Here is a 21,111-nt window from a genome sequence, read left to right as displayed (position 1 = left end):
AAAGAGCTTTATAAATATAATTAAGGAATATAGTAATTTATAAAAATAAAAAGAGAGCTTTATCTAATTAATCTCAAATCGAGATTAGGGCAAAATTAAAACTGGCCCCGGAGCTTATATAGGACTACTAGGTTTTAATTTTAGTAAAGCGGCCCTAATCTTATATATAATCTATTAATTATAGCTTAGGCTATTAAACCCTCGGAAACTAATATAAAGGTATTTAATAAGTATATTTAATAATAAATTAAAAATACTACCAGAAAACTAAGATTTATAAAGCTAGTAAAAGAATTCTTATATTTAATTATTTTTATAAATACTTTATTTATAAATAATAGAAATCTCTTTTCCTAAATCGAATATATTCTAGTTCTAGTAAATAGAACTAGATATACTAATATTATTTACTAGTTCTCTATTAAATATAAAAAAGTTACTAGAAGTCTTCTAGTTTTAGAACTCTATAATATAGCTTATAGCTTTAATATAGGTACTTTAGTTAAATCTATAATTAATAGAATACTAAAAATAGAACTATTACTAATAGTCTATATAGATTCGAAATTATTATATAAATGCCTTATTAAATTAGGAACTACTCGTGAAAAGCATCTAATAATTAATATAATATATCTTTACTAGATATATAAATAATAAGAGATTATAAAAGTTAAATAGATTAAGAAAGAATTAAATCTTACTAATTTTATAATAAAATTAAAGCTAATAAATACTTTTAAATACCTAATTAATATAAATACTATATAATTAGATATAGAGAAATAAATTAAATATAAATAGAATAGGAAATAAATATATAAGATAGAAAAATATTATAGAAGAGAAAGTTATATATAAAAGACTATAGCCTTTAGTATATAACTAAAACCTCAGAAGTAATATAAATATATAAAATGTTTGAAAAATCTGGTACTAGGCCGGATTAGGGAATTTATATATAATTAGAGAAAAATACTATTTTTCGCGTTTTTTAAAGAGTTTCTAGTATTAGTATAGCTATTTCTTTAAGAGTTATATATATAGTTACGGGATACGAAATACGGGATATAAATAATAGAATATAGGTAATAGAATATAGAATACGAGATATAATTATATAATCTTATATCTTATTAGTAATTCAATTAGTAAACTAGACCACTTTAGGCTTAGTAGATTTAGGAATTATATATTAATACTATAATATTATAATTCCTATTTCTAAATAATAACTTTATTAACCTTATATAAATAGTATTCTATAATTATATAATAATACTATATATTACTAATAAACTAATACTAATATATGAATTTTCGAAGTTTCTTATTTTTAGTTATTTATATTATTTTATTACTAGTATTAAGAATCTTAAAATTATTATTTTTATTTATTTAACTTCTTATTTTCTTTACCTTTATTTATATATCTAATATTTATATATAATTCGAAATTTATATAATAATTAAATTTCTATTATATTATAAGAAATTAAATATTTTCTTAAAGAAAACCTCTAATAAAGCTTTATTAAATTAAGTTAGTTTTTTTTTATATTTCTATTTTTTTTTATAAAAAAAACTAATAAAGCTTTCTAATTCTATATTAATTATTATAAGCTAAATAATTTAATATAAAAGAATTTTTCTTTCTTTTATTTATAAAATTCTTATATAGCTAGCTTAAATTAAGATTTATATAAAGCTAAATATTTAATAAATATTTTATTGAATTTAAATAAATCTAAAATTAAAAAAACTTATAATATTTTATATAAAATATAAAGTTTATAAATATAAAGTTTTTAAAAAGGCCTAATTAATAGCTTTATTATATATTAGAAATATATAAATAATATTTTCTTTAATTACTTTAATATCTTTTATATAGTTTATTTAAATAATTTCCTGAAATATAAAAACTATATATAAAAGATTTTTTAGTAATTATAAAATATTAGCCTCTAAATAAATATTAAGAATTAAAATTTAAAGTTATTTATATAAAATATTTAAACTTTATTATTTCTATTAAAAGTATTAAAATAAATTCAAATAAAATAATAATTATTAATAATAATTAAAGAAATATAAGGCTTTTTAAGCTTTTATAATTTTTATTAATATTTTATTATAAATTGAAATTATATAATAAAACTTTTATATAAATAAATATATTAGTATTAAAAAATATTATAATAAACTAAAGCAAGCTATATTTTTAATACTAATTTTATATTATTATAACTCGAATCTTTTTATTATAATTAAAACAAATATATTAAATAGAATTATAGCTAATATTCTTTTCTAAAACTATATAATTAATAGAACTAAACTATAATATTTATAATAAAGAAATACTTATTATTATTATTATTATTATTTTAATTAAATAATAAATAGAACTAAAAGATTTATAGAAAGTATTCTTTATAATTTATTTAGATTATTAAGCTCTCAAGTATTTTATAATTATAAAAAGCTTTTAATAAAATAAACTTATTAAATAAAATATTTTTTTATTATTATTTTAAGCTTATATATTAAATAAATTAATTAAATAAATATCTTAAGTAAAAAATATAAGAATATAATTACCTAAAATAAAATAATAATAGTTTATTAAATTCAAATTCATCTTTTATAATAAAAGATTAATAATAATATTATATAGAATTTTTAATTAGTTTTAATTAAGGCCTTAATAAATCTAGTTTAAAAAGAAATTTAATATAATAATATCTAGTTTATAAATAAGCTATTAAATAAAAATTAAAAGTTATTAAAGCTAGAAAAGCTATAAAATAAAGCAAGAAATAGAAAAAAGATATTTAAATATTATAAAATAGTTTTTTTTATAATATAATAAATTATTTATATTTAATAATATAATAATATTTAAAATATTTTTATATATTATTTTTATTTAGAAAATATATATATAGCTTCTAATAAAATACCTAAAATAAGCCAAGGTTTAATAGTTTTTTTAGGTTTATTATTATTAGCTAGGCCAAATATAAATATTTATTAATAACTTTATATTTCTAGAAATAAAAAGTTAAATCTTTTATATTTATTATTAGCATTTAATTATTTCTAGTAATATATATTAATAAATTTTGAAAAGTATTTAGAAAATAGAAATAAATATAATATAGTAATAATCTTTATTAATTATCTAGATAAATACTTTATTATAATTCTTATTTGAAATATAATTATAACTAAAAAGTTAGTATTTTTATTTTTAATTTATATAGTTTACTAAATTAATATTTCGGAAACTATAATATTTAATTAAGATTTCTAATTTATACTAGATTTCTAAAGCAAAGTCTATAAATATATTAGTATAAAGCTCAAGTTATTAATTATTAATAATTTCTAAACTAATAACTAAATAGAGATTATTAACTAATATTTTAAGTAATAATTATATTTCTATACGAACTATTACTAAAATAATTAAAATAAATAAATAGTAATAATTAATTATTAATAAATAGATCTAATTTATAAAACTATAAGCTAGTTTTTATTTATTTTTATAAAAAAAAAACTATTAATTAGAAAATTCAAATATAATTAAATATTTTAAAGAAAAAACTAAATAAATAAAAAATAAAGGCTCTAATAATATAGCTTTATAAATTATAGTAAAAAATATAAAAGAATATAATATAAATATAAATATTATTAATTAATAAATTTCGAAATAGAAAATAAAATATAAATTTTTATTAAATATTAGAAAAATAATTACTTGAACTATAAGCTAGCTAATTAAATAAAAGAATTATATAAAATCCTAAAATAATTTAAATATTCTTTTAGGCTTAAGTTTTTGAAATTAATAAAAATATATCTAGTATTTTATATAAAGAAACTATATAAAGATTTAAATAACTTTTTCTTTAAATAAATAAATCTAAAAAATTTATTATTAGAATTATAAAATAAAAAAATAGAATATAAAATTTAAGAAATACTAGTAATAAAGCTATTTTATAAAAAGCTTAAATACTAAATTTAGTAAAAAGAATAAAATTAAAAATTAAAATAATATTTAGTATTTTTATTAAATAATAATCTTTTAGCTTTTTAGAACTTTTATAATAAGAATTTCAAATAACTAAAATTATTTTAGAATCTTTTTTACTAATTAAACTATATTGGAAATAATATATTACTAGAATTATATATAATAAATAGAAATTCTTTAAATTATATATAAAAGGCCTTTAGTCTTTAATATATAATTTATAATTTAAGAATTTAATAAGAATTTTTAAAGCTCGAAAATAAGCTTATTTTAAGAAAAGAAATAATATTATAATTATTATAATATATAGTATTAGTAGAAATTAGACTAGAACTAATTAGATATATAAAATTAAATCGAGAAATATAAGTTAAGATTATATATTATAAGTATAATAGCGAGATTAATATAATAATTAAAGGCTTAAAGTTTAAAGAATCTTATATATTAGAAAATACTAAGTTATAGAATAAAGTAGGAAGAATGCCTTAACCTTTAGTATTATTCCGTTCAAATAATTCCGGCTTAGCTTCGTTTTATATCTATTTCCGATATCCTATTCTTAGCAGATTATGCCCTTATTATAACGGCGGGATCGAGGCAATGGTATAAAGGCTCAAAGATCCAGGAAAATCCCATGTATTGAGAATACTAAGCTAAGGAGAAGAAGGAGAGAGAGAAGGAAAGGGGATAAAAGGAGGGAAATACTAGCTAAAACCACTGAAACGCCGGCTAGCTAGGTGAAACCAGTCATATAATAGCCACCCCCCTTTGGCCCCCAGCCAGCGCCGTCACACTTATACTAGCTATTATAATAAGCTTAAGCTAATATATAAGCCTATATATAGTTTATAATTATTTAGATTTAAGGCTTTTTCGAGATTCTTTTCTCTTTTTTAGCTTTAAATTATTAAAATAGAAATAGTTTAATTATATTTTTTTAGGTTCTAAATTTTATATTTATAAAACTTTTATTTAAAAATATTAAATATTTTATTTTTATATTTAAAGAATTAAATAAAAGACCTATTATATAATAAGATATTTAACTTAAATTAAAGGAAGCTATATTAGCTTATATTTTAAATACCTTAATTTTCCCGAAACTAATATTTATATTAGACTATAAAAGAGTATTTATTAATATAAAGCTTGCTTTTATAAAAAAGAAATATAAAGCTTAATAATACGAAAAAGAATTATAAGAAATAGCTAAATTATTAATAAATAAAGATATTATAAAGTAATTAAATATATAATAGAAATTAATATTAGAAATTTAAAGTATTTATAATATAAGAAAAATAATAGAAATAATTTTAATAATATAATAATTAATTCTATTAATATTAAAAGCTTAACTTTAATATTTTTATAATAAATACTATTATTATTAAAAATAATACTAATTTGAAAAATATTTAGAAATTATAAAAAATTACTAAATTTATTTATTTTAGATATAAATATCTCTTTTATTTCAAATTATAATCTTATTTATATTTCTAAAATATAGTATTTAAATATTAGTTTATTTATTTCTAATAATAATTTTTATTTTATTTATAAAAGTAATATTAGTACTAATTAATTAATTTAATTATTTTTCTTTTTTTATTATTCTATAATAAATTTATTCTTTAAATTATAGCTATTATAGTACGGCAGGCTGTACTCTCTAAAAATCATATTATTTTGGCGGTTTTAAGGTTTTGGTTATATAGTAAAAGCCGCGGCCTCTTATATATAACTTGTAGAAATTATATAAGAAAGCTGGTTTTTCTATAGTTCTAGAGAATAATCCCTCCTGAGTATTTAATTAATTAAGCTTTTGCATACTATATACTGTTTATACTTTACTATTTATGCTTTTAATCTTGTTATTTTGCTATTAAGTCACGTTTTGTACTCTAGTATACTTTATATAGGTTTTTGTCTTATTATAGTTTCCCTCCCATATTATATAAGCTCTAGAACTTGAAATATCTTTTAAATTTTCTTAATTAGAAATATTTTTATTAAATTAATTAGTTTATATAAAAAAGCTTATATTAAAGGCTAAATTATAAAAGTATTATAAGGCAGAAATAAAGAAAGCAAAAAAGTAAAAGTAAAGAAAGAAATTAAAGAAATTAAAAACTATTTAATTAATAAATCTTTTAATTAATAAATCTTTTAATTAATAAATCTTTTAATTAATAAATCTTTTAATTAATAAATCTTTTAATTAATAAATCTTTTAATTAATAAATCTTTTAATTAATAAATCTTTTAATTAATAAATCTTTTAATTAATAAATCTTTTAATTAATAAATCTTTTAATTAATAAATCTTTTAATTAATAAATCTTTTAATTAAAAGCTTATAAAAGTAAATAAATATAATCTTATTTCGATTTAAGTACTAATTATATACTAATTATAAATATTTAATTATTCTTTATTTCTCTTTTTATATTAATTTCTAATATTAGTTTTCTATATTAATTTTCTATAAATAAACTATATATAAAATAGAATAAAGGCTAAATAAAAAGAATAATAGATAATATATTTCCTATTTCTTAATATATAATCTAGTTTTATATTAATTATAATATATATTTTTATATTAGTATAATATTTATAAAGTGGATTACGGAAAAGTTAATATATATAGGCTTATCTTGAGATTACGGGGCTTACTATACTAATTAAGATAGAAAGTAGTACGGAGCGGCAGAATCGAACTATCCGACGATCGTACGGGGCAGGCAGTCTTTCGGATCTGTCTGCCCCGAGAGCGTTGGGGTGAAGGCGACAGGCTTTGCATTTTGAGAGGCTCGCTTTCACCCTCGATACTTCGACCACGACGCGAAAATGGATGGATCTCGTGAGCGGAGATTGCTTTGTGCCGGGAGAGCTTGACAATACTACTGACAACGACGATTTATTTTCTGCTTATGTCGACGCACACGGAGATAAGGAGCAGGAATTCCTGATTTGGTAATACCCTTCGGGGATCAGAGCGGGTACGTGGCTACGTTAAGAGAGAAGGCGCTCCTAGAGCCTGGGTCTATTTGAGGTCCAACCTACGTGTGCTCGAACACGCCTTCAAGATTATGTTACCATCTTCGAGGAATGTGTTGCAAAGCAACCTAATCTCACAGAATCAGAAACTACTTCCCACAACCCTCGTCCTAGCCTCTAATCGTGACACCAATCCGTAATGGAAACAATATGTATTGTTTATAGATCAAATATAGAAGCTAACTAATACAGCCCAATTCTAATCAACTTTTACCAACTCAATATGGTCATTGTTCTCACCAGCAATACGGATTAGAGAGGTTGTTTTCCGAATAATTACGTGTCCCATTTTGTCCCATTTTTATATTCTTTCTTATATGTCAGCTCTGTCCTGCTCACCCAATTCTTAAGACACGGCTTTTGTCGACTAATGTGTATCTTGATATTGCGGCCAGAAGAGTTTCCAATGCTCTCCTTCGATCCTCGGGGTCGTCTCGAAGCGAACCTTTGTGGATATCTTCCACGTCCCTTTGATTTGTCTCGCATCAATTCTTTCCAAACTTTCTGAAGCTTCAGATACATGGTATTGGAACCACAAGGCTGGACGAGTACTTTCTGGCGCGAATCTTCTGAGAATAAAAAGGTCTGGGTCAGATGCTCCGAACCTGGAGTAGCCTTTATATCCTATGTATCTCTAGGACTTCTCTTCCATCTCTTGTAGAGTCATGTGGCCATTGCGCCATTGACTCTCGTGACGTTCATGAGATATGGGGTTAGATGTGGTTGTGGTGTCGAGAGGTCTGGGGAGAGCTTCGAGCCCTATGGCGGCTCCCAATATGGACGATGGAGAGCTTGTGTGCTGGACTGCAAACATTGCCACCACTAAGTACGAGATTCGTGGCGGATGAAAATTTCTTGAAACTGGCTATTAGTAGGTTTGGTTTTGAGAGTAAGAGATGAGGTGAAGGAATTTGATGTGCAAGGCTGACCTACTGCCTATTGATAAGGTTGGCCGATTCGTCGAAAGGGGACGTATGGCTGACAATCGAACACTGGTATTTTGCTGGAACTTTCCTTAGTTTCCGAGCTTCTGACATATTCTCACTGAGGGGAGGATGTGATTATAGGAATGTAGAGGGTTGTATGTTTGAAGGCGGAGGAGCGACGCAGTTTCTTCAATTTTGGGCTGACTATATGACGCTAAAGTGTCCAATCATGATGGCAGTTGAAAAACAAATGAAGCAGGACTATGAAAAAAGAGTGTGTGCACTTGAACACGCTGCTTTTGCTCTTGAATGCTGCAGGCTGAAATTATCCTATAATCTCTGCAAGCTGTCAAAGCTGCTCACTTCCAGCTCCGCGAGAGAATTGACCTCACACGTTCAACCCCCGTTTCTCATTTTCACATATAAATCCGGAGCCGCAATGGATTCGGAGCGTTAGTATTCGACTGAGCCATCTATGTGACATTCAGAACGCAGCCAGAAGTCGCCCATGCCCTCCATAAACGCACGCAAATCGAAACCCCATTCCCATGCGATTCCATACCATGCAAACACGCCCACCACCACACAGACACAATCCATTTACCGATTGCTCTTGGCGACACGCTCCAGCTCATCCTTCTTCTTGATGGCATATGAGTTACTGCTTCCCTTCGCGGCGTTGATCAACTCTTCGGCCAAGCACTCAGCAACTGACTTGACGTTCCGGAACGCAGCTTCGCGGGCACCGATTGTGAGGAGCGCGATGGCCTGGTTGACGCGGCGGAGGGGGGAGACATCAACGGCTTGACGACGGACGGTACCTGCGGAGCCGATTCGGGTTGAGTCTTCGCGAGGCCCGCAGTTGACGATGGCGTCGACGGCGACTTGGATGGGGTTTTGGTCTGTCATGATGTGGATCTGGGTGTATATGTTAGTTTGCGGTTGTGTGGTTGTAGGGTGTGACGTACGATTTCGAAGGAGTGTGCAACGATACGGACGGCCATGAGCTTCTTTCCGTTGTTACGGCCGTTCATCATCAGGGAGTTGGTGAGACGCTCGATGATGGGGCATTGTGCCTTTCTGAATCGCTTTTGTGCGTATCGGCCGGCGGAGTGGGAGATGTAGACTGGGGCGCGGATTTGGATGTAATCGCTGCAGAGGGGATTGTTAGCCAGGACTTCGCAGATTGCCCAATTCCCCCAATTTTGTCATAATCTCCTCTCCCATACAGCTTCAATTCCCCCTCTAGATGGGAATCCTTACGTCAACGAGATGTCGCGGATTTCGACGTCCTCATAGCTCCACTTGTTGAACAGCTTGATGCTGCCAATTTCCTCAGTGACCTCCTTGGGAAGAACCTGGTAGCCGGAGACGGCTTCGACTTCGATTTCCCCGTTGTCAGACATGATGGCGATGCTGACCTTGGTGTTGTGGTTCGAGATGAGAAATCGAGGGAATCTTGAATTCGCTTGGTGATGTTCGGAAAATTGCTCGCGAACGGTTTGTGTTGAGCTAGTGCGGAAAGGGTTTGGAGTGGCACAACAGGGCTTCCAACCCTCTCTTTGTGTGTGACGCCAGTCAGTTAAGCGAACTTTGCAGCTGCAAATTGCAGATTGACGACTTGGACCTCACGATTTCAACTCCAACGACAACCACAGAAATCAGTCATCATGGGTACGTCTAATCGCATGGAGCGAATTTCCATCTCGCCTGTCTGTCGCGAGAGAGAGATCTGCTCCCACGGCTTGTCTCCTGGGGCGAGCGCAGGCTTCACCCCGCTTTCACTTCACCACGCTCTTCCCATCGTCTCAACCTCCGAATAGCATCAATCTGACTGTTCTACAGCCCCAGCTGCGACCGGCGCTAAGAAACAGAAGAAGAAAGCAGGTTTTCCCGTTCTGTTCCGTTGTCCGAGCCCAAAAGACTTGAAGATTGACTTCGAGACATTTTTGGACCCAACATCATGAAGACATGCTAACACCTTTCACAGTGGTCCAAGGGAAAGGGTACGTACTCGCTGCAGTACAAAGAGCCGCAAATCCTAATGAGATACAGTCAAGGACAAGGCCCAACACGCCGTCATTCTCGACAAAGCCACCTCCGATAAACTCTACAAGGATGTCCAATCCTACCGCCTCATCACAGTCGCCACCCTCGTCGATAGACTAAAGATCAATGGTTCCCTCGCGCGGAGATGTCTTGCCGATTTGGAGGAGAAGGGACAAATCAAGAAGGTTGTTGGACATAGCAAGTTGACGATCTACAGTACGACTTCCATATCCCCGAATCCCCTCCGAGACAACCAAACCAAAACCACAAATGGGAAAGTGAATTAGATGGATGCTAACAAAACGACAGCTCGTGCGGTTGCTGCTGCGGAATAAACTGGTCTCGATACCTTAACCTCTCTACGATGCCGTACCTCTTCGAAATCGATCAACCGGAAGATGAAGTAAGGAAAGGCATGGATTGGGCATTACACTTGCAATGGATGGCGCGGGACTGGTTTTTCGGTGTAGCATGCACAATATGCAGACGGATTGCTTCTACAACTGCCAGTAGATAGGCTGGAATGAAGGACCTTCGTCTCTGAGTTGTGACTCTGTGAAGCAGTAAACTGACGCCTCCTTGAGGATGACCAGGCTTGCCCCAACGAATACCAGGGACTGGAAAGCACTATGCCAACTTCTGAGCGTTGATATGCCTGGTTTCGAGCAGCAGCGCCGGCTTAACCTCATATGCAAGCCAAGCCGACACATAAAATCAGTGACATCCATGCGTGTCAACCTCCACCCTTCTCTCCCCCTCACGAAGCAAAATCCATACCCTCCAACTCTCAATTCTCAATTGCCAATACTCATCATTGTCAATTGCTGATTGTGGGAGTCCGATTCTTCATATCTGGTGATACACGCGCAGTACCTCTCCACAAGGCCGACATAGCGCTGCGAGGCTAAACAGCATCACCGTTATAGCAACCACCTGTCCTCTTCTCTCCCATCACTACTTCACGACCTCAATTACTCCCTCCAATTACCCCTCTCTCCCTCTTTACAACCAATTCCAAAATGGCAGACGTCCGCCAAAGAAAGAAAGCAGAACCTCCCTCCGCGCCCTCGCAGTCACCCAAATCCGCATCCACACTGGCGAAAGAAGAAGACACGAGCAGCTTCTCGATCCTAGATATCTTCCGCGTTCTAACATTCGTTATCCTAGGGCGCAGGGGGTGTTTTTATGGGTAGCTTTCGAAGAGTTTTGTGTGGGGACTAGAACGACCAGACTTCACCCGTCTAGACGTTCTGAAATCCTGGCTTGTAATTACCCCCCCCCCCCCCCCCCCTCCTTCAAGATACTTTGCTGACTCTCGGGGCTCCACAGAACGGTCCGATCCAATATACAGATGCGGATTTGAAGGCATTTGATGGGACGGATCCTACGAAGCCGATTTTATTGGCGATCAACGGAACTATCTACGATGTCTCTAATGGGCGAAAGCACTACGGCCCCGGAGGCAGTTATCACCTGTTCGCCGCCGCCGACGCGTCAAGAGGCTTTGTGACTGGTTGTTTTGACACGGATCGCACGCCGGATATGCGTGGGGTAGAGGAGATGTTCTTGCCTTTGGACGACCCTGAGATAGACGGCCTGTGAGATTCCTTCCTCTCCCCCCCTTTTCACAGGGGAAAACCCCCCGGGCCTCCGCTGACAGGTTTGCAGGTATTCCAGCTCGCAGATGAAGATAATGAAGGAGCAGGAGAAACGAAAGGCGAAAGTGGAGGTTTACAAAGCGCTGAAGCACTGGGTTGACTTTTTTGGGAATAGTAAGAAGTATACGCGGGTTGGAGAGGTGAAGAGGGAGGAGGGGTGGCAGACAAAGGGGCCGGCGCCGACATTGTGTGCGAGGGCGCAGGAGGGACGGAGTAAGAGAGAACGGCCGGAGGGGAAGTGAGGGGTGTTGTGAGGGTTTAGGGTTATGGTAGAATGGGACAGGAGATTATTATGGTGGGAAGGAAAAGAAGAAAAAGGGAGAATAAAATGGTAGTAATATGTATTATAGATAAGGGGGATATGGATAGGCAAGAGCTGCCACAAACACAAGGAATTCCAAAAGAGGTGTGCTTTACAACTGTCAAGAGATGATTAGTCTTGTTAAAGTGCTATCCGATGACAAGTGTTTATTTCTCTCTTCAATGTAGAGCATCCTACATTACACTCCAACACAAACTCGCTTCTCAAATTATATATTAGAATCGAACAACAGGTAGTCAAGTTCCAACCCTCCCGTCCACCAGCCCTGCATTTCCTCTTCCCGCCTCCCAAGCCATCATGCCCTACTCCCCTGCCCCTTTCCTCCTCCTCCCTTACCACAACACCCATCGAACTCCCAGCGCGAGAGTCAGCGTTGGCAAATCTCCCATACTACAGCATCACCCCACACATTAGCCTCCCCTCTCCCCTCTCCCTACTTCAGACTCACCTAGTCATCGTCGAACTAGAGTCTCCTAACGCCAAACCCGCACCATCCCCAGGGATACATCTCGTATCGAGCAAGCCCACACTGCCCGGGATCTCGAGCACGCAGAGCTTCCACCAGAAGGTCGCCCAGTCGGGGAGCACGCGGATCCCTTGATTGGCTTCCGTGCCGCACCTGCGAGCGGAGTGAGCCTGAGCTCGAGAAACCGGAGCAAAGGGGATGGGAAGGGGAAAGAAGGGAGGGAGATGGGGAGAAGGGGGGAGGAAAGAGGTAAGGAGAATGGAAAGGAAAGGGAAAAGGAAAAGGGAAGGAGACAAACCATGTTCCGGTAAGTTCTCTACAGGAGGTATTCGCTGCTGTGACTTGGTCCGCAGGACCGCCTGCTAAGCGTGCCCCCCCTGAGATCAAGGGGAGAAGTGTCGTTGCGAACATGAGGAAGAGAGTTGAGAGTTGCATCTTGAACGGTAATAGCAAATAGTGAGAATCAAAACCAGTTTGTTTGTTTGTTTGTTTGAAGGACAAGAAATGTTTATATCTGAGCAGGTATTGCTCAAGAAGAGGCATACGAGACCTTCTTATGATGAAAGCCTCGGTGACGACACCCTCAGAGCAGAGAGAAAGGGACGGCAAGTGGAAGTCATGCCACGACGCATACTGACGGAGGAGCAACAGCGTCTAAAATGTATCTGGCGCTAGGAAAGGAGATCTTGGCCTCTGATTCGGGACCTAGACATGTGAAATAGATAAGCTTTAGGTTAACCTTAACATCCAATCTTCAGATCTTTTTCCTTCCTTCTTCCTACCTCAACTCGACAAGCTCGAAATGGCAACAAACAAGCATTCTATCTCCAATCCCCTATGAAGAAATGATGATATGACGGCAAGCTGCAGATATTGACGAGTAAGGGTCAGCTGAAAGCAGGGAAAGTGCAAAAAACAGGGACAGCAGCTGAAGAGGATAGATTGGGCATTCCCAGATTTCGGACGGGATTGATTAGCATACAGTGAAAGAGAAGCAATAGAAAATTCGCAGACACCTGTCAGCCAAGCGAGCCCTTTATCTTTAATAGAATAATGGTAATAGCAATTCAACCGGCGGGCGGCGAGCCCCAATATCAACTCAGGAGCTCGGAAGGGGGTAGAAGGACATTTATATTCGGGTGTATTGGCTCAGCTTTCCACCCTCCAGCCGGCACATTTGGTTGCCAACAGCGAACGGGAAGGCATACCGATGGAGAATGTGGGGTTATCGGCGGTGCTATGATGTCTTATTTCGGGGGATAGAGTGCTGGAGTGATCTAGATTGTATGAGAGGGTTGAATGTTGGCACGTGGTAGGACGGAGATGGAGCTACCAGGGCCCTCTCACTAAGGTAATTGGGGATCGACCTAAAAACCTGAACCTGCCAAGGGGATCTAGAGCTTTTCTCAGGCGATGGACCGTAAAAGGAACTCAAGTATTAATCAGAAATGAGGGATGCATGTTGAATTGCCTGCCGTCTGTGGTGCAACAAAATCATGTGAAGGATGTATGCACTAGAACATTCAAACAAAGATGAGGGAATGAGTCGCAAAAGCACCTGAGCTCTCAGAGTTTTCAAAGACGATGGGCTTTGATTGTCCTCGAGGCTACGGTTTGGAGCGACGGAGCTCCAGAGTCCTTCCGTACTTCAGCACGTACGTGGGCGATATCAGATGAGGCCAAAAAATCCGGGGGAGGAGTTTGAGGGTTTCGATACCTTTGATTGGATGAGACCTGGGGCCGTCGTGGCCGACAAGCAGATCTTGCTTCTTTTCCCGCTTCGGATGCAGGAGAGAGATGGCCGGGATCGCCGCCTCGGAATCTCAGGTACCGCTTCTCTGGGAGGCTGTGCTGGAGTACGCTTATGCCGAGTGACACGGTGACACCTCCGGGTCTTCTATTGGAAGAGCAAACGTACTGATTGTTTGAGGCGATCGACGGAGACGATTCGGACGCGGAAGATGCAAGAGGTGAGATGGACATGGGAAGGAGGGAGGATGTGCGTTGCTTGCCCCTGGACCTGGTGAAGATTCCGCTTGGCGTTTACTTGGAAGGGGGGATAAGATCCTGTAGTGTGCCCCTTCTTGGGAGGTGATTGAGTTTCGAAACGGGGTTGAGAAACAATTGAGAAATCGGTTGATGGAATCGAGATCGCTGGTAGGATGATCTTACAACTGTTTTTGCACCACATCGGATATTCAGAACTGTTGTGGTACAGTACAATTGAAGGATATTCTCGATTTCAAGACGTCGAAGTCATTCTCTCCAACACGTCCCATCTCAAGATTGACGATTGTGGCAATTGATGAATGAAGTGTCTCGGACCTCAGTCCAAATCTCGCCACACTTCTCCCGAGCCTAAAATAGATCCACAGGGTCACAACATAAACTTATCTTCAACAGCAAATTAAAAATGCGACCGAGGAGAATTCACGAAACGCAGATCCTCAACTTTGATCTCTCCGTCATCTCATACCTTGATCTCGATTTTTTTTTTTTTTGCGGTGGTCAAAGTCCAAGTCACGGGACATGGCGACCCCTGCTTGAAACTCGCGCGGTTTTGTCGATGTCTCGACTGACACACTTCCGTGCTTCACCCTGCTCGCTTGCCCGCATGAAGGTGATTCCGGCGAGGCCAATGTCCGAGGGAGGAGAGTGAAATTGGGGTGAACATGGGAAATCAATCGAAGGACTGAGGAAAGAGGGTATTCCCAATTGCAAGTGGGAAAGTGTGAGAGTGAGAGTGAGAGCGAGAGCGAGAGTGAGTTCTAGTTGCAGCGAAGAGAGGGGGAAGGCTTCTCGTGCGAATAAAGTTGTGGCTGAAGCGCTTGGGAGCCGCATCGACGACCGCCAAGGCCAGCGCCAAACGTCCAAAGAAATCCGACGAGCTGGAGACACGCCATCCAATGTCGCATCCACCCGCCGCCGAGGAGGAAAAGAAGGCCTTCTCCTTGTCGACGTTTGAGCCATGTCCAAACACGTTTCGATGACCAGCCATTCCCCTCCTCGGACCACTCACAAGGCCTTTCTCCTCCTGCCCCCGAGCCTCCCTCCCCTGGCATCTCAGGTGCAGCGACTAGGGCAGGCATGGCGTGGAACGGCCGCCGCACTCTTATTTATGCCTTGTGCTCCCCATCTGATAGTACTCTTCTTGGCTCTCTCCTCCATCTGTCCAGTCTCGTGTCGGCTCTTCCATTTCCATTCCCATCCGGTTCATCTTTTCTGTTTATCTTTCAGTTCTCCCATTCACTTCAATTCTTGAGTAACTGTACACATTCCCTTCGAAGCATCCTAATTGTCGGCCAGTACGACAGCAGCGCTAGACGCCTTCATATATACCATCAACAACCTCACATTCGTTAAGATCAGGATCTTCCTTCAATAAACCGTCAATATGCAATTCTTAACTTTCGCGCTGTCTGCTCTGAGCATTGGCTCTGCTCTCGGTAGGTCCCAATATCTATCTCTAGGCACCCAGCGCAACATACTGACTTCCGTCCTGCAGCAACAACCACCTCCTCGGCCCCCTCCTCTGCCAGCACCTCAACAGGCCAAGTCGTCGTGCACGCCGTGAAAGTCGGCAGCGCAAACGGCTCCCTCACCTACTCGCCCAACAACATCAAAGCCGCCGTCGGCGACATGGTGCAGTTCCAGTTCGCGCCCAACAACCACACCGTGACACAATCCACCTTCGCGCAGCCCTGCCAACCCATCTCCTTGAACTCACCCGGCACAACTGGTTTCTTCAGCGGTTTCATGCCCGTAGCGAGCACCGCGACGACAACGCCGACGTACACGATCATGATCAACACCACGAGCGCGATTTGGATTTATTGCTCGCAGGGGATGCATTGTCAGAAGGGGATGGTAATGGTGATTAATGAAGTGTAAGCGCCGCTCTCCCTCGCTTCGAACTTGAAATGAAAACAAGCGGAAGAAGAGCGAAAGCTGACAAATCCTCCAGCGCATCCTCAAACAAAACCCTTGCTGCCTTCAAAGCCCTCGCCGCCCAAGCAACCGCCAATCTTCCCGGCACCGCGACATCCGGTTCGTCCGGGACATCCGGCACCTCGGGCACGTCCGGCTCGTCCAGCACTCCAGGCTCCGACTCGGGCTCGGCCTCCAGCACGACATCCGCAGGCAGCGCCAAGTCGACGACATCCGGATCGTCAGTCGTACGGGCGAGCCTTATGGGCGGTGTTGTGGCGATGTTTGCTGTGCTTCTGCTATGAATTATTTGATGGAGCAGAGCTCTTGTTCTATTCAGCTGCTCAGTTTTGAGCGAGTGGAAAAAGTTGAGGAACTAGTGGTGGTGGTGGTGGAGAGAAAAGGGAGTACATAGAACGAAAGGTGTTTAATTTGAAGGCGGTGAGACAAGGTATTTTTTGTGTCAATGGATGAGGACGGTTATTTTGAGCTCGCGATGCAAAGCTGAGCTGAGCAGATCCCAATCAATAGATGATTATTTATGCATGCCATTATTTTTCAATGCTTCTAGGTCCCTCTTCATCGTATTCGTCATTGGACTTGTTGTCCGACGTTGGACACTGAAAGCCAATCGACCTGAGTGTGCTTGGTAGTGAAGTCTGAGTGCTGGGTATCTCTATTCAGCCCTGTTCATACATGTATGTCTCTCTCCGACTTCCACGCCGTTGACTAGCCCACACATCACCGCCCTCCACAGGCCCTAGTTCACAACAGTCCAAAGATCCACACTTCTCCCAATACTCCATACTCCGAACATAAGCATCATTTCTTGTCAACGCATACTAACAGTATGGCAATGCTACCCCATTGATCTCAACCCTCCACCCCTCAAAAATCCAACAAAAGCTGCGGCGCCAACCTCTCCAAATCCTCCACCTCCAGCACCCCATTCCCCCTCTCCTCACCCGCCCACGCCCCCCGCGCAACCCCCTCCCTGACAAACGTATCCATATACCTCCCCACCGCCCTCACGGCATCGCGACTCATCCTCGTGCCCCCACTCCCTCGCTCCCTAAAAAACCTACCCAATACCACAGCCAACAAATCGTCCGGGATATGCTCTTTCCTCTCATCCAAACCCGCTGCATGGGCGTCTTCTTCTTCTTTTTTGATTCGCGCTTGGTTGGTGGTAGAAGGGCGTCTGGACTTGGAAGTGGAGGGGCGAGGTTGAGATGCGAAGGGGTCGTCTGAATCTTCTCCCGCGTCTCCTGGCACAGAGCTGGTTTCCACGTCGGAGGTATCTGGGCTTAAACTAGGTAAGAGGCTTCGTATCGAAGCAGCGCTCAACCTCGCCCCTTTGTCTCCGCTCTTCGCCTTGCCATTCCCCGCTAACGACTTTGTGGATTTCTTGACGCCGTTTGAGGTCTTGCTCGTAGAAGTGCTGTCTTTTGCTTTATTCGTGGAGCCCTTCGGTCGTCCCTTCGCTTTCGGGGCAGAGGGGGTGGACGTCGAGGGGCGAGGCGGATTGAAGGGCTTTGGCGGCATATTTGCTACTCTCCTTCTCTTCTCCCTTTCCTTGTCTATTTTCTCGTGTCTTTCCTGCTCTGGCTCTTCGAAGGTTGCGGCTACCGTATTTCCCGTGTTTATTTCCCCTCTCCAATGCTTCTTCCCTCTGCCACCCCGTCCTCCTGCGTTCCTCGCTGCTGACTCGTCTAAGCGAACTCGTAGAAAGAGAAGTTTCGTGTCGAGGGAAAGGAGAATCGATTCTTTACGTAGGCTGGAGATGGAGTGTAGAGGGGGTTGTGGTGCCGAGGACGATTGAGGCAGTTTCGACGCGTTTTCGTGAAACGGGCCGACGCGATTTCGAGGGTGCGCGAGGGCACGTGATCCTCCTTTCTTCAAGTTTGAAATTTGAGAGGAGTTGATGGCTAAAGGCCAGAAAAGCGTGGTTGGAAAGAAAAGGAGTTCTCCAGCCTGGATTTGGTTTCGTTTGGTTGCTAGTTGGTTGGTATGGAAGGAGCCGTGTTATTGAAATTCAAGGAGGCGAAGTCGGAGATCAGCGAAACAGAGAAAGCAATTGAGAAGGGGGGGACAGTTTGCACGACGGAAAGATTGATTCTAACATAATTACACTACAATAAGATGGCCAAAACAGAGCAATAAGCACCAGAACACCCGCCATCCAGAAAGAACGCCAGGTGCTATGATATGCCGCTTCAAGAATAAACCTCTACTCTGCTCTCCTTCTCTCACACACACCGCGTTCTGATCCAAAACCACGCTCAGCTGATGACCCATCATACAATTCTCCCCTGTCTCCCCCTAACACCTCCACTTCTAACAGCAGGCGCACTAATATCCCTCCTCACACCACCCTCCACCATCTGCTTTCTCGGCGTCAGTGTCCCCTGTGCCAGACTCCTCGCCCGCCCTCTCCGCTCGCGGATCATAGCTAATGCCTCCTCTCTGCTCATCGTTGGACTCAATGCTGGGTCTAAGCTCGCTGGTAAGGGGAGCGTTGTAGGAGGTGTCAGGTCGTCGGGCTTGGCGAGTGGGATGCGGGTGGTTGTTGACACGGTGTGGAAGGTCTGGATTACGCCTGTGATGGTGGTCGTTGTGTCTTCCGAGGTAGTTTGGATTATCGTTGTGTTGCTTTCGCTCTCGATTTCGGTTTCTGGGTAGGTGGGTTCCACGGGGGAGGAGGCTGGAGATGGCGATTGTGGTGCGTCGAGTAAAGAGAGGAGAGACGTATTTGCTTCTGAAGGAATTGCATACGCAGGCGGATCGCAAGACGGGGTTCTTGCATAAGATCTCTGTTCCGGCACTCTTTGAGCAGGACGCTCAAAGATAGGCTGTGTCTTCTTTGCTGGTGAGATCCAGGGACTTTCTTCCTGCGCTGGAGAAACGGTGCGGAAGATACCTTCTGCTGGGATGAAGACCGCGCTTGGCGGGGCTCTCATCTTGGGAATCCCATCAGATGTAGAAGGACGCGAGGTCTTCTTGGAAGCACAGCAGTTAAGCTTGCACTCCATCTCTAGGAACTCAACACGTTCATGTGCCCGTTCCGCTCGCTGCTTCTCCCATTCAACTTGCTGCCGCAAATCGTTGAGCTCCTCCTCTGCCGTAGCGGAACTCGTAATCATCACTGGAGTCAAACTTCTGCGCGCCTTCTTCGGGCTCGCAAACTCATCATCTTCTTTCTGCACAGGCAATGGAATTCGTCCCTCTGCTGCGATCCGCGCAATCTCTTCGTTCTTCGCGATCGTGCGTAAGGCATCGCGTTCTTGCTCGACGAGCTTGATAGTTTCTTGCATCTGGGCGAGTTCCTCTTGCACGCCGACTAATTGGTACCGTGCTGCGAACGCTTCTTGTTCGCGCTTCACGCTGCGCTCTTTCTCTGCTTCTAGATCCACTTGCGCCATCTTGAGCAGGTTGCGCGAGGACTTGAGCTCCTCTTGTATCTTGACGATCACAGACTGGCTTTTGAAGGACTCTTTGCGAGCCCTTCGGATCTCCTTTTCCCACAGTGCTTGTGTATGTGCGTGGGTTTCTTTCGCGCGGCCATAGTTTTCCTATAATTGTTAACCCAGATCAGTACTTCTAGAACCATCAAGGAAGAAATGAGGTAGGACGACAAACCATAACATTCTCCAACCTCTCCCCCACCCTCCGTTCTCTCTCCTTCCCCTCTTCAACCTGACGCCTTAAACCACGTGTCTCCTCTCTGTACCGCCGCATCTCGCTCTCGGCCTCCTCGCGCCCCAGCATCGCGCGCTTGAGCGCTGCATCGTTGGTCTTCCTCTCCAGCTGTTTCCCTTGATATGCCAACGAATTAAAGACTGCGACTTTATCTTGTACTATGCTACTCTCGCGCGTGTGTCTGTTCTGGTTTGTTGGACTGGTGGAGGAGTCGAAGGACGTGGTGTGGGAATGCGATGGTCGCTGCTGGTTGACGCGTTCTGGGGATACTTGGAAGAGTGGTGTCCCTGGCGAGCCGGGGAATTTGAAGGTTGGATCCATTGCTGGATGGGATATATCAATGGGTTGTATCCTGTTGCAGTAATTGTGGGTGGTTAGGGATTTCTGCGATGGAGGATAAAGGATGGATTTTTCTGAGGCGGGCAAGGTTTGGTTGTTTACTTAGGTGGAACGCAAAGTTCGGGCAGCCGAGAGTGGTTGCCGTGCAACGCGACTTGGAGAGAACATCGATTTTGCTTCGATAATTGCACTTTTCTCTTGGGATCATGATTAAGACTAAATTTGGTTTGGTTGGATGTTAAGATTGATACAATCATTTGCAGGTATTAATTTTGGCATTTTACTGGTATTCATCCTCTTTTTCTCTTTCCTCTTTTCTAGTTCTGCAGCTGCTGCAACGATACCCCCACGCCCAGGAAAATCAGTTGGAAATGTTCAGACACGGTGCTGTACAACGAAAAGTCTCCAGCTCATAAGGTTCTAGCTTCTCCACGTATATTTCATATAGGACCTCTCGTTCAATCCCTCACAGTGCTCAATATATACTACCGAAGAAATTGTATCTCTTCTCCGCGTATCCGCAGGTCCGGAACGTCCACCTCTCACGTCCAAGGCTGAGAAAGAAAGCTATGAATTCCATTCGACGAAGGATCCATATCTATTGG

At 39.6% G+C, this 21,111-nt stretch overlaps 9 protein-coding genes across 9 annotated transcripts; 3 read left to right on the top strand and 6 right to left on the bottom strand.

Annotated features, from left to right (window-relative positions):
* Positions 1–7,355: 7,355 nt before the first annotated feature.
* Positions 7,356–7,953, bottom strand: K444DRAFT_613375 (uncharacterized protein). Its single transcript, XM_024880336.1, has one exon. It carries the CDS (start codon positions 7,640–7,642, stop codon positions 7,397–7,399), a length of 246 nt encoding a protein of 81 aa, XP_024736303.1. The 5' UTR covers positions 7,643–7,953; the 3' UTR covers positions 7,356–7,396.
* A 259-nt stretch (positions 7,954–8,212) lies between these two features.
* Positions 8,213–9,529, bottom strand: K444DRAFT_613374 (40S ribosomal protein S5A). Its single transcript, XM_024880335.1, has 3 exons — positions 9,310–9,529; positions 9,015–9,198; positions 8,213–8,964 (listed from the first exon to the last, which is right to left on the bottom strand). Exons 1-3 carry the CDS (start codon positions 9,450–9,452, stop codon positions 8,647–8,649), a joined length of 645 nt encoding a protein of 214 aa, XP_024736302.1. The 5' UTR covers positions 9,453–9,529; the 3' UTR covers positions 8,213–8,646.
* Positions 9,530–10,094: 565 nt separating this feature from the next.
* On the top strand, positions 10,095–10,382 carry K444DRAFT_530067 (40S ribosomal protein S25; the record flags this gene model as incomplete). Its single annotated transcript, XM_024874871.1, has 1 exon — positions 10,095–10,382. A coding segment is annotated over one exon (288 nt), but the record flags the coding sequence as incomplete, so codon positions are not given.
* Positions 10,383–10,849: 467 nt separating this feature from the next.
* K444DRAFT_613373 (cytochrome b5) lies at positions 10,850–12,473 on the top strand. The gene is made up of 4 exons (XM_024880334.1): positions 10,850–11,252; positions 11,289–11,360; positions 11,425–11,693; positions 11,764–12,473. Exons 1-4 carry the CDS (start codon positions 11,115–11,117, stop codon positions 11,993–11,995), a joined length of 711 nt encoding a protein of 236 aa, XP_024736300.1. The 5' UTR covers positions 10,850–11,114; the 3' UTR covers positions 11,996–12,473.
* K444DRAFT_411127 (uncharacterized protein) lies at positions 12,240–13,224 on the bottom strand. Its single transcript, XM_024872609.1, has one exon. It carries the CDS (start codon positions 13,082–13,084, stop codon positions 12,539–12,541), a length of 546 nt encoding a protein of 181 aa, XP_024736299.1. The 5' UTR covers positions 13,085–13,224; the 3' UTR covers positions 12,240–12,538.
* Positions 13,225–13,891: 667 nt separating this feature from the next.
* Positions 13,892–14,631, bottom strand: K444DRAFT_411180 (uncharacterized protein). The gene is made up of 2 exons (XM_024872610.1): positions 14,259–14,631; positions 13,892–14,187 (listed from the first exon to the last, which is right to left on the bottom strand). Exons 1-2 carry the CDS (start codon positions 14,522–14,524, stop codon positions 13,980–13,982), a joined length of 474 nt encoding a protein of 157 aa, XP_024736298.1. The 5' UTR covers positions 14,525–14,631; the 3' UTR covers positions 13,892–13,979.
* A 1,092-nt stretch (positions 14,632–15,723) lies between these two features.
* K444DRAFT_411066 (uncharacterized protein) lies at positions 15,724–16,856 on the top strand. The gene is made up of 3 exons (XM_024872608.1): positions 15,724–15,987; positions 16,047–16,428; positions 16,506–16,856. Exons 1-3 carry the CDS (start codon positions 15,936–15,938, stop codon positions 16,771–16,773), a joined length of 702 nt encoding a protein of 233 aa, XP_024736297.1. The 5' UTR covers positions 15,724–15,935; the 3' UTR covers positions 16,774–16,856.
* Positions 16,857–17,362: 506 nt separating this feature from the next.
* On the bottom strand, positions 17,363–17,602 carry K444DRAFT_494700 (uncharacterized protein; the record flags this gene model as incomplete). The annotated part of the gene is made up of 1 exon (XM_024873263.1): positions 17,363–17,602. A coding segment is annotated over one exon (240 nt), but the record flags the coding sequence as incomplete, so codon positions are not given.
* Positions 17,603–18,566: 964 nt separating this feature from the next.
* K444DRAFT_653011 (uncharacterized protein) lies at positions 18,567–20,581 on the bottom strand. The gene is made up of 2 exons (XM_024885849.1): positions 20,108–20,581; positions 18,567–20,040 (listed from the first exon to the last, which is right to left on the bottom strand). Exons 1-2 carry the CDS (start codon positions 20,486–20,488, stop codon positions 18,766–18,768), a joined length of 1,656 nt encoding a protein of 551 aa, XP_024736295.1. The 5' UTR covers positions 20,489–20,581; the 3' UTR covers positions 18,567–18,765.
* Between the last annotated feature and the right edge of the window lie 530 nt (positions 20,582–21,111).

The sequence above is a fragment of the Hyaloscypha bicolor genome (assembly GCF_002865645.1).
Source record: "Hyaloscypha bicolor E unplaced genomic scaffold K444scaffold_86, whole genome shotgun sequence".
Taxonomy (NCBI): Eukaryota; Fungi; Ascomycota; class Leotiomycetes; order Helotiales; family Hyaloscyphaceae; genus Hyaloscypha; species Hyaloscypha bicolor.
The sequence above is the reverse complement of the archived record's forward strand: the minus strand, read 5'-3'. Positions and strand labels throughout refer to the sequence as shown.

Excerpts from the sequence above, each read along its gene's own strand:
- K444DRAFT_411066 (XM_024872608.1), top strand. The coding sequence starts at position 15,936 with ATGCAATTCTTAACTTTCGCGCTGTCTGCTCTGAGCATTGGCTCTGCT. Across the intron at positions 15,988-16,046 it reads GAGCATTGGCTCTGCTCTCG|CAACAACCACCTCCTCGGCC; the intron begins GTAGGTCCCAAT and ends TCCGTCCTGCAG. Across the intron at positions 16,429-16,505 it reads GTAATGGTGATTAATGAAGT|CGCATCCTCAAACAAAACCC; the intron begins GTAAGCGCCGCT and ends CAAATCCTCCAG.
- K444DRAFT_613375 (XM_024880336.1), bottom strand. The coding sequence starts at position 7,642 with ATGTATCTGAAGCTTCAGAAAGTTTGGAAAGAATTGATGCGAGACAAA.
- K444DRAFT_411127 (XM_024872609.1), bottom strand. The coding sequence starts at position 13,084 with ATGCCTCTTCTTGAGCAATACCTGCTCAGATATAAACATTTCTTGTCC.
- K444DRAFT_613373 (XM_024880334.1), top strand. The coding sequence starts at position 11,115 with ATGGCAGACGTCCGCCAAAGAAAGAAAGCAGAACCTCCCTCCGCGCCC. Across the intron at positions 11,253-11,288 it reads TCTTCCGCGTTCTAACATTC|CTTTCGAAGAGTTTTGTGTG; the intron begins GTTATCCTAGGG and ends TTTTATGGGTAG. Across the intron at positions 11,361-11,424 it reads ACGTTCTGAAATCCTGGCTT|AACGGTCCGATCCAATATAC; the intron begins GTAATTACCCCC and ends GGGGCTCCACAG.
- K444DRAFT_613374 (XM_024880335.1), bottom strand. The coding sequence starts at position 9,452 with ATGTCTGACAACGGGGAAATCGAAGTCGAAGCCGTCTCCGGCTACCAG. Across the intron at positions 9,199-9,309 it reads ATCCGCGACATCTCGTTGAC|CGATTACATCCAAATCCGCG; the intron begins GTAAGGATTCCC and ends TCCCCTCTGCAG. Across the intron at positions 8,965-9,014 it reads TTGCACACTCCTTCGAAATC|ATCCACATCATGACAGACCA; the intron begins GTACGTCACACC and ends ATATACACCCAG.
- K444DRAFT_653011 (XM_024885849.1), bottom strand. The coding sequence starts at position 20,488 with ATGGATCCAACCTTCAAATTCCCCGGCTCGCCAGGGACACCACTCTTC. Across the intron at positions 20,041-20,107 it reads AGAGGTTGGAGAATGTTATG|GAAAACTATGGCCGCGCGAA; the intron begins GTTTGTCGTCCT and ends TAACAATTATAG.
- K444DRAFT_411180 (XM_024872610.1), bottom strand. The coding sequence starts at position 14,524 with ATGTCCATCTCACCTCTTGCATCTTCCGCGTCCGAATCGTCTCCGTCG. Across the intron at positions 14,188-14,258 it reads CAGGTCTCATCCAATCAAAG|TACGGAAGGACTCTGGAGCT; the intron begins GTATCGAAACCC and ends TACGTGCTGAAG.